General features: G+C 27.7%; 2 protein-coding genes across 2 annotated transcripts; both read right to left on the bottom strand.

Annotated features, from left to right (window-relative positions):
• Positions 1–1,739: 1,739 nt before the first annotated feature.
• On the bottom strand, positions 1,740–2,088 carry LOC126549341 (ATP-dependent RNA helicase DDX3Y-like). Its single transcript, XM_050198195.1, has 2 exons — positions 2,013–2,088; positions 1,740–1,939 (listed from the first exon to the last, which is right to left on the bottom strand). The coding sequence occupies exons 1-2, from the start codon at positions 2,086–2,088 to the stop codon at positions 1,740–1,742; spliced, it is 276 nt and encodes a 91-aa protein (XP_050054152.1).
• A 3,011-nt stretch (positions 2,089–5,099) lies between these two features.
• On the bottom strand, positions 5,100–11,234 carry LOC126549868 (putative ATP-dependent RNA helicase Pl10). The gene is made up of 13 exons (XM_050200264.1): positions 11,060–11,234; positions 10,762–10,870; positions 8,155–8,202; positions 7,877–8,075; positions 7,619–7,811; positions 7,326–7,547; positions 7,138–7,259; positions 6,805–7,075; positions 6,578–6,734; positions 6,210–6,512; positions 5,991–6,147; positions 5,777–5,892; positions 5,100–5,684 (listed from the first exon to the last, which is right to left on the bottom strand). Exons 1-13 carry the CDS (start codon positions 11,102–11,104, stop codon positions 5,581–5,583), a joined length of 2,046 nt encoding a protein of 681 aa, XP_050056221.1. The 5' UTR covers positions 11,105–11,234; the 3' UTR covers positions 5,100–5,580.
• Between the last annotated feature and the right edge of the window lie 133 nt (positions 11,235–11,367).

Genomic DNA, 11,367 nt, shown 5'->3' with positions numbered 1-11,367 from the left:
GCAGCTTTTTATAAACAAAATGTTTTGTATACATTATTTTCATAGAATTGATGGAAAATAGAAAAATTTAATGTGTTATAATTGTTGAATGTTATAATTAGAATTAATAAAATCAAAAATCGAATGATATTTTGAAAATGTTATTGTTATTGTGTTATTCTTTACCTTACTTTTTATAATTATTTAGTAGGTATATGTACTAGTTAGATATCAAATTAACATTAAAGTGAAAACTGTTATGATAATATCCAAAATATTTACAACTGTTTATAACGAACGAATATGACATTTTTAAATGATTTTAGATCAATTGATGTACCAGCTATATTATTAACTATAGTTGGATTTCAAACACCACGGTATATGCAAGAGCTTAGTAGTGATATAAAATATCTACAAGAAATTCTATCCACTAAGGAAAGCTACGTTTTTTTAGAATTATATTTTTATGTCTGTTATAAGTTTTGTGTAATTAAGTGTACTATTTGATTAGTCTCTGGAAAATTTAAAATTTGATAAGCCAATGGATGTACCTATTGTAAACTAGTCTTTGATATTTATAATTTAACTAGCTGAACCCGTGCACTTCGTAGCCCGTTAAAAATCCTACCTTTTATATGTCTCAAACTGTGTGTTAAATTCGTTGGATTTCTGTATGTCTATTAGTTTGTTCTTTATGTATTCCTAAACAATAGGACAAATTGCGACGAAATTTGGTACAGAGATGTATTAGATTTATGGGCAGAAGATAAGCTAAATTAAAAAGTAATTGGCCCAACCCCGGGAGGTGCTCAAATAGAAATTTTGAAATTTACGGTGGAAAGTTTTGTCTATAGATGGTTAGGCATGATTTTTTTCATGGCAACAAACAAAGGACAGACAGACATATTATTATTGAAACTAATAGCAACCATCTATAAATAAAAATTTCCATCGTAAATCTCAAAATGTCAGTCGATTTTATGCTCCTTGCGAAATTCAAAAAAAATCAGTAGTTTTGGCTGTACGTTGATTCCACTTTCGTTGCCCGTTAAAAATCGTACCTCTTCAATGAGAAAAAATACCAACTATAATTAAATATTTGTGTATCACCTCCCCGTCACCGTACTCTAGATTTTTAATTTTGCAATTTTTTTTTTCCTACCCATGTTATATTCGAGGCGAAAAATTCTCCTGAACAGAACCGTCACCCTGGTGTTAGGGCGGTGTGAACAAAAAATAATTAAATAAAACATATATAAGCATTTATAAGTAAGTAATTGCTTTATTGTTAATCATTTCAATTATAATTATTAACAAAAATCAGTTATATTTTCATTGTAGTGCTTTGTGGTATACGATGTTTTTTGTTTGATCGCCTGGCGCATAGACAAACAAATCTGATGGTTTCCCAGGAACAGGAAACATATAATTGACCATGTGAGAAACATGGGTTTTCCAAATTAATACCACAAACACTTAATGATTGCCCCTGGGACTTTTTTATGGTCATAGCAAAAGCAAGCCGCAATGGAAACTGTAGTCGTTTAAACTCAAATGGCACATCAGTCGGAATCATTGGGATGCACGGTATGTGAACATCCTCTCCTTTATGAGGAGCATACTTTTGAACTGGAGTTGGAGTATCATAACGAGTCAAAGCAATATTCATGCGTATAATATGTGTCAGCTTAATGTCGTCAAACTACAAAGATATGAAAAAAATTAGTTAACATTTTAAATATTATTCGTAAAGTTAATTATATTAAGCTTACTGTATTAATATGGGAGGGTATATCTTCACCAGTTGCTTCAACTGGAATATCTTCATATTTATTGAAGTTAATACCCGTACTACGATTTCCAAAAAGTTCTTCCTCCAAACGTTCATCAGGGGCAAGTGGTTTTGTCCAATCTTGGTTAGAAGCGCTTGATTCATCCCAACGACCTCTTCGGTTTTCTCCAGATCTATAATTATTATTGCTGATATAGATTTTTGAGAAAATAATTTTAAATAAATATAATGTATCTACCTTCTTCCACCACCTCCTTCTTGCCACCTACTACCACCTCCACCGCCTTGATTGAAACGCGACCAATCGCCGCCATCTCTATCATTGCGGTAATTGCCTCTATAACCACCTCCGCCTCGTCCGCCACCATAACCGGAGCTCGATCCATTGTAGGAACGATCTTCATAATCATCTCTACGGCCACCACGACGATCGTTTCCTACAAAATTGTTATCCTTATTAGTTGAAATTTAAAGAAAACTTAGAAAAAAAATAGGTAATTTGTAAATAAAAAAACCTGATGTTTGGCGAGGTGCGTTGAAATCTCTGTCGTTATTAACACTTTCTGTAAAATAATAAAAACAAAATAATTAATTATGTACCTAATTAAATTAAAATACAAGGAATATAGATTATATTGTTTCTTAAAATGATTAATTATTTGATGTATTTATATAATTCAATGTGATATGGAAGACTAGAAGTACCCAGCTATATTTGATTTATAGTGGATTATCTGTTTATGATAAACTTGCTTGCCTTATTTTAATAAAAATCATTTATATATAAAATGTTATTAATGTAATATTCCATGAAATAAATCAGTTTTACTTAGAGGGGGGGGGGGAGAAATAACCCAATAAGTTATAACAGATGTCTATATTCTAACAAAAATGGTAATACTTTTTTAATCATTCAAAATTTATATTATTATAGATTTATTAGGTTTAACTTTTGGTGTTCAAAAGAAAATCTTTAAAATATGATTTTGTAATTCAATTACTAAAGCATTAATTTTTATAAATGAATAAATTATGGAATAAAAATAAACTAAGAAGTGTAAATGTTGAGGTTTTTAATTGCTCTATTAAAACAAAAAAAATTATCACTTATATACACAATTTAAACGCAATACATAAATTCAATGGATTTCAAGATATTGTTTAACTATCAATAATGTTGCTTTTATATTATATAAATAGTTAACATTTTTACTAAGGCAATTTTTTTTTCCTACCCATGTTATATTCGAGGCGAAAAATTCTCCTGAACAGAACCGTCACCCTGGTGTTAGGGCGGTGTGAACAAAAAATAATTAAATAAAACATATATAAGCATTTATAAGTAAGTAATTGCTTTATTGTTAATCATTTCAATTATAATTATTAACAAAAATCAGTTATATTTTCATTGTAGTGCTTTGTGGTATACGATGTTTTTTGTTCGATCGCCTGGCGCATAGACAAACAAATCTGATGGTTTCCCAGGAACAGGCAACATATAATTGACCATGTGAGAAACATGGGTTTTCCAAATTAATACCACAAACACTTAATGATTGCCCCTGGGACTTTTTTATGGTCATAGCAAAAGCAAGCCGCAATGGAAACTGTAGTCGTTTAAACTCAAATGGCACATCAGTCGGAATCATTGGGATGCACGGTATGTGAACATCCTCTCCTTTATACTTTCCTTTCAGTATAGTTGCTTCTATCACGTTGTTCAGTAATTTTTTTATCGCTAACCGTGTGCCGTTGCACAGACGCGGTTGGTTGATATTTCGCAACATTATAACTACCGATCCAACCTTTAGTTGAAGATTGTGAGGTGGCAATCCTGGTAAATCAAGCGAGTTTAAAAATTCAGGTGGATAGTTGACTACATCATCTTGGTTAGTTGCCGAATCAACTGATTTATATATCCTCGATTCACCTGTAATTTGTTCTTGAATTTTTAAATTTAATTCATTTACATCAATGTTTTTAACAGCCAATATAACTCTTTATATCAAATATAAATTATTATGTTTTTAAGGTCATCCCAGGAATTTTTTATTATATTTTATTCAAACAATTAAATTGAATAAATATTGTCTATAACATTTCCATGGCAACAAAAAATATTATAGTTTTAATTTATTTTTTATATTTTGACGGTATCGGGTTCAAATCCCAGACATCAATAAATAGTTTTTGCACTTTTTCTACTTATTCAGTAGAATTTTTAAAAATGTTCGTTCATAAAAACCTTCTCCTGGCAATTCCGAACAGTTGAAAAAAAAAATTCAGCCAATTCGGTCCAGGGGTTGTTGAGTTATGCGCTTACCAACACATTTTGCGATTCATTTTTATATATAAGATATACCTGAATAAATGATCACATAATTTTGTTATGTAAATATCAAAATATTTAAGTCTAAACTAATAAAGAGTAGGAATTGTTAACCATAAATAATATTAATTGAAAATAATCATAAAATGTTAAAAGAAAGATTAATTTAAACATGAGAAAATTTGAATGTGAAACAAAGAAATATCAACAAGTTTTTATTTGACAAATACATACTGATAGGTTACACAAAAATGATTAACATAATATAACACAATATTTTGTGTTATTTGTTTAGTTTACAAGTTACATTTGATATTCTATAAAATAATAATCAATGAGTATTGAACTATTCTAAATTATATATCAGATGAATTTAAAATATTGTTTTTATTTTTTACTTCTTATATTATTGTATAAGTAAATATACATAATTGTTATCTAATATATTTAAATATAGTTTTACATTATACTAGAAAAATAAATATATTAAACTAATTAATTGTGTGGTTGACAAGTATGAATGTGAAAATACTTTTTTATACTTTAAGTATTTTTGTGAAAACAACCGTGTGTATGAAATATATTAAGTTGTTTGAATTTTTTATAAAATACAATTTAAGGTTTTAATTAAAATTATTGGTAATCAGAAATTAATTGTATTTATTGACATCAAGAATAATGAAAATACAAGGACAAAATCCTCGGGTCTCAACTTTAGTGTACATTAAATCAAAAATGTAAAAAACAGCATTATAAAACAATACAAAATAGCTAAATAAACAACAGAGGTATTATATAATTTTTAAGTACTCAATAAGCAATTGAATAACAAACACCTAACTATCAATATGCCATTCTGGGTAAAGAAATATCACTTACACAATACCCATTGAATAAATAAATAAATAATACTCTTTGATCTTTTAGATTTATAATGCTAGCCTATAAGCAAAAGGTAACTAAATTGATAGGTAATAATTTAAAACTAAGATGAAATACAAAAGTGATTATGAATTTTATTTGTCTTACTCAAATTCATCAGCTATAAATAAATTAATATAAATGTACAGCATTTTGTCATAATTATTTAATGTAACAAATTTGTAATATTACACTATGAATAGAAATTACATATAATGCTTAATATTCTTTTTCCCTTTAAATACTCATTTTTAAATGAAGATTTAGAACTATATCTCAACATAAATATTAGATGATTTATAATCTAAAAAAAAAAAAAAAAAACAAAGCTTAGAATAAAAATAAAAAAAAATAAAAACATACTTTGTTTGAAATCAAAATTCATTAATACATTTTACATAAATAATGAATTTAAACTATAGTGTAATGACATTCAACCTAAATATACGAGGCATATCAATTCATAAAAAACTTTAATTCACTTTTTTTCTAAACTTTATAATATATATATTTTTTTATGTTTCAGTTATGATTTATACTTTTAATAACCGCATATTTATGACTGAGACCACCAATCTTGAGTTGAAGAATTTCCATTGGGAGCAGAACCACCACTAGAGTATGATCCTCCATAATTACCTCCACCATAAAATCCACCTCCTAAAGAGTAAAAAAAAATAATTAGAAAAAATATTACTTAACACAAGTAAAATAAAATTAAGTAAGAAATAAACATAAATTAATTTAATTACCATTGTTACTGCCACCTCCATAGTCCCTACGGGGTGGACCAGAACTTCCACGTGGTGGTATGCTGCTTGTAGTACGATAATCTCGAGAACCAAAACCAGCACCTCCAAAACGACTTCTGTAAATGTTTAAGATAAAAATAAATAAAAGAAGTTTAAAATATTATTTAGATAAATAATGTGAATTAATAATTATTGCAACAATTTTAAAACATACCCTTTCGATGTATTACTTCTTCTTCCACTGCTCATTCGGAAGTCAGTAGCCATACTTTCCAACCATCCAGGTAGTTCCTGTTTTGATTCAGTTATCAATTCCATTAGGTCTCTAGTTAAATTGCGATTTTTGTCATTGAAAAATGAAGTAGCCAAACCTTTTAAAAACCATAATAATATTATAACCACCATATTTTAAATTATTTAGTTCATAATTTACCTAAGTTTCCCATACGGCCAGTACGTCCAATACGATGCACATACTCCTCAACATCAGATGGTAAATCATAATTAATTACATGTGTCACATGAGGTATATCTAAGCCTCTAGCTGCAACAGCTGTAGCAACTAGTACTGGTGTGTTCCCAGAACGGAAACTTTTTAACGCATCCTCACGTTCTCGCTGTGTTCGGTCACCATGAATTGAGGTGACTGGATAACCATTGGAATACAAAAATTCTTCCAATGAATCGGCGCCTTTTTTAGTTTCAACAAACACCAATATCAAAGACTCAGCTGGTTCTATAATCAAGAATAAGAATATTATTAAAATGAAAATAAATAGGTATATATTTAAAATTACTAACGTGATCTAATTGGAGTAGCATTTAGTAAATCTAATAAATAGGATCTTTTGTTTCGGTCTTCCACCCAAACAATTTTTTGTGTTATATTTTCAGATGTTGATCCAACTCGACCAATAGCTAAGAAAATATAGTTGTCAAGAAAATCTCTAGCCAACATCTGTGAGAATATTGAAAAAATGTATAAGTAAAAATACACATATAATCTTTATTTGAGTTATTCCATTTACTTGAATTTCTTTAGGGAATGTTGCTGAGAACATCAGAGTTTGTCTATCACCTGGAGGAGGCATAGAATCTTTCTCAACAATACGCCTTATTTGAGTTTCAAAACCCATGTCTAACATTCTATCAGCTTCATCTAAAACTAAGTATCGACAGAAGTCTAACCCAATTTTACCTCTCTCCAACATGTCTACCAAACGACCAGGAGTAGCCACTAATAAGTGACACCCCTGTTCTAAATCACGGATTTGGTCCATAACATGTGAACCACCATAGCTGTAATGATCAGAATTAATTTATATTCAATAAATAATTTTTATGTATATTAATGTACTTACACAACACAAGGACGTACTCTAGAACGATAAGCAAACTTTTTTGCTTCATCATATATTTGGGTTGCTAATTCACGAGTAGGAGCTAATATTAAGCCAAGAGGATATTTACGTCTTGATTGGAGCTGTTAAACATTTGTTTAAAGAAAATATTAAAATAACTCTACAAAAATTATTGATTATTATCAAACCTTAGGTCCAGCATTATATGCAGCTGGTCCTTTTTCATAAATCTGATTAAGTATGGGAACCAGGAATGCAGCAGTTTTGCCTGATCCAGTTTGGGCACAGGCCATTACATCACGACGACCAATAATAATTGGTATAGCATACTTTTGAACTGGAGTTGGAGTATCATAACGAGTCAAAGCAATATTCATGCGTATAATATCTGTCAGCTTAATGTCGTCAAACTACAAAAATATGAAAAAAAGTTAGTTAAAATTTTAAATATTATTCGTAAAGTTAATTATATTAAGCTTACTGTATTAATATGGGAGGGTATATCTTCACCAGTTGCTTCAACTGGAATATCTTCATATTTATTGAAGTTAATACCCGTACTACGATTTCCAAAAAGTTCTTCCTCCAAACGTTCATCAGGGGCAAGTGGTTTTGTCCAATCTTGGTTAGAAGCGCTTGATTCATCCCAACGACCTCTTCGGTTTTCTCCAGATCTATAATTATTATTGCTGATATAGATTTTTGAGAAAATAATTTTAAATAAATATAATGTATCTACCTTCTTCCACCACCTCCTTCTTGCCACCTACTACCACCTCCACCGCCTTGATTGAAACGCGACCAATCGCCGCCATCTCTATCATTGCGGTAATTGCCTCTATAACCACCTCCGCCTCGTCCGCCACCATAACCGGAGCTCGATCCATTGTAGGAACGATCTTCATAATCATCTCTACGGCCACCACGACGATCGTTTCCTACAAAATTGTTATCCTTATTAGTTGAAATTTAAAAAAAAACTTAGAAAAAAAATAGGTAATCTGTAAATAAAAAAACCTGATGTTTGGCGAGGTGCGTTGAAATCTCTGTCGTTATTAACACTTTCTGTAAAATAATAAAAACAAAATAATTAATTATGTACCTAATTAAATTAAAATACAAGGAATATAGATTATATTGTTTCTTAAAATGATTAATTATTTGATGTATTTATATAATTCAATGTGATATGGAAGACTAGAAGTACCCAGCTATATTTGATTTATAGTGGATTATCTGTTTATGATAAACTTGCTTGCCTTATTTTAATAAAAATCATTTATATATAAAATGTTATTAATGTAATATTCCATGAAATAAATCAGTTTTATTTAGAGGGGGGGGGAGAAATAACCCAATAAGTTATAACAGATGCCTATATTCTAACAAAAATGGTAATACTTTTTTAATTATTCAAAATTTATATTATTATAGATTTATTAGATTTAACTTCTGGTTTTCAAAAGAAAATCTTTAAAATATGATTTTGTAATTCAATTACTAAAGCATTAATTTTTATAAATGAATAAATTATGGAATAAAAATAAACTTAGAAGTGTAAATGTTGAGGTTTTTAATTGCTCTATTAAAACAAAAAAAATTATCATTTATATACACAATTTAAACGCAATACATAAATTCAATGGATTTCAAGATATTGTTTAACTATCAATAATGTTGCTTTTATATTATATAAATAGTTAACATTTTTACTAAGGTAATTTTCCTAACACCTTTTTAAGGTTATTATCAACATTTCAAAATATAATAACATAAAAATATTATTATTTTGTTTGATGGGGAACGAGGTGAATACCCAATATAAATAGATAAACACTCAGATACCACCTTTATGATATAGGAAGATTAATTCATATATATGTATACACACATACATACATATAAATGTATTTGATTCAGAACTGAATAAATACAAAAATAAAAGTATCAACTTCCATACTTTATATAATTATGATCAAATATTGTAAATATTAATAATATAAACGTCAACCTTAATCTAAATTATAACTACTTATATAGGTAATCATAGAAATAATTGTTTTTGAAAATGGATTTATTTACACTCAGTATCAATGTTTTTAATAAACTAAGAAAAAATTCTTGGATTATTATTTTTTTTAAATATTAAATACTAAAATTGACGATTCTTATTTATTAAATCTTAAAATTGTTAAAGCTAATTCTCATATTACTAGTCCAATTTATTAAATATAACTCATTTTTCCATTAGTTACATACTTGAATAAAATTCCCTATTAATTATTTTTTTTATAAAATAGTAACTCTATTTGGTTTTTGCACTTTTTTCATAAATTTTAATGTTGTTATTATCTTGTTACGAATAGTTTTTTTTTAAGTGGATGTTATATTCTAATATTTCTATTTTGTTCAACTTGCTGTCACTTAGTTATATATTTCGTAAATTCAATATTGCATTTAATTTTGTATATGTTTGTAATAAGAAGTACTACATATTTATTATATAACTATATTATAGCTTAACGTTTATACCTAGTAATGATCAATAATCATACTATAAATATATATATATAAAAACAAAAAAATGCTATAGGTAATTTAAATTTTAAATTATTAATTTGTGTGATGGGGAACGAGGTGAATATTCAAAATACCAGAAAAACACTCAGATACCATCATTATAATTAATATAGGAAGGTTAATTTATATACACATATAAAAAAATATAAATGTGATTTGTTCATAATTGAATAAATTCAAAAATGAAAATAATAACTTCCATACTCTTTTCATTTTGATAAAATATTGTGTAACAAGCTTAATATAATATAATAAATAAAGGTGTATAAATAAACAAACATGGAAACTTTGATAGTTTTAATTATTATATTATGTATATGATAACATTAATTACTGAATTTAGATTTTAGTCTACCATTAATACTAAAATTAAATAGTAAATTTAAACGTTTTTTTTTTGATTATTTTGTCAAACAATGTTTATAATAGAGAAAACAATTTCAGTTTTTAAGATTTGTGACAACTACCTACCTATATTTCAATTTTAATAAAAAAAAATATTGTAAAATTAAAACTACATTAATAAATAGTAGTAGATACTTATATGTTATAATCAAAACAATATTAAATTAGATAGCTGTTTTATTTAATTTTAAATATGTTACTCATTATAATAGTTTAATATTTAATGTATTTAATAATAAGCAATAGATATTAACAAGACACATAAATAGGTTAATGATGTATAGTAAGATCCTGCAATATTATAGTTATAAACTAAAAAAAATTAAACAAAAAAACTAATTGCTTTGTTTTAACCCAGATTTTAACTATAAATTTGTATAAAACTGAATGATAATAAATAAATATTTCTACTTAATTAAACAAACAATAATGTAGTTGTAAAATTGTATTTGGTTTTAATGAATAGTTAAGATAATAATCAAATCACACTTTTAATCAATAAAGTGTTAATATTATTATGACAAAGAACAGAACAAAGAAAACAATGATGCATTGTTGTAGGTGTTAAATTGAACTAAATTGTAAAAAAATAGGTAATATGTCTATTTATTTGTTATATATTTGATAAACATAAATTACCTGGTTCTACTGCTTCGGAATTATCCGGTCTGTTCCTCAGATGAGGTGGAACGTACTTGCTTGGAGCCGAACTGGGCTGTGATTTGCCCTGCAAGTCCAGACCAGCAAACTATAAGAATAAACCAAAAAAACCATAAAAATCATTATACATATATAAAATATTTAATTATAATCAGTAAACGTAAATTAGCGGCATTATTCTAAGACAGCGGTAACCTAGACAATGAAAATTCGCACGTCTCTTAACCTAGTTGATGGTCAGTTGATGAACATTGAAACAGGCAAATGAAATTCTTACCTGCTGCTCTAGACCTGATCCATTTTGATTGGGTACATTACTCATATTATTACAAATCGGCGACGATGAATACGTTGCTGCACTTGCGAGTGTAAATCAACAAAACGAACGTACAAAAATTAAATCGCTGTAATGAAAAATGTATTATGGCAAATGCCAATAATGGCCGACTAGATTGAAAGGAGACAGACAGCTGATAACCTTGAATGCGACGTTACCATCTTACTGGTTATAACCAAAATAAATTTGCTAATTCTTTAAAGCATATTTGTATTTTAATTATTTTGTTCACTTAAATTAGACGTTTG

This window comes from Aphis gossypii, chromosome 1, assembly GCF_020184175.1.
Source record: "Aphis gossypii isolate Hap1 chromosome 1, ASM2018417v2, whole genome shotgun sequence".
Lineage (NCBI taxonomy): Eukaryota > Metazoa > Arthropoda > Insecta > Hemiptera > Aphididae > Aphis > Aphis gossypii.
Note: the sequence above shows the minus strand (reverse complement) of the source record. Positions and strands in the feature narration are given on the sequence as shown.

Excerpts from the sequence above, each read along its gene's own strand:
- LOC126549868 (XM_050200264.1), bottom strand. The coding sequence starts at position 11,104 with ATGAGTAATGTACCCAATCAAAATGGATCAGGTCTAGAGCAGCAG. Across the intron at positions 10,871-11,059 it reads GATCAGGTCTAGAGCAGCAG|TTTGCTGGTCTGGACTTGCA; the intron begins GTAAGAATTTCA and ends TTATTCTTATAG. Across the intron at positions 6,513-6,577 it reads TGCTACTCCAATTAGATCAC|AACCAGCTGAGTCTTTGATA; the intron begins GTTAGTAATTTT and ends TCTTGATTATAG.
- LOC126549341 (XM_050198195.1), bottom strand. The coding sequence starts at position 2,088 with ATGGCGGCGATTGGTCGCGTTTCAATCAAGGCGGTGGAGGTGGTAGTA. Across the intron at positions 1,940-2,012 it reads GAAGGAGGTGGTGGAAGAAG|AAAACCGAAGAGGTCGTTGG; the intron begins GTAGATACATTA and ends ATAGATCTGGAG.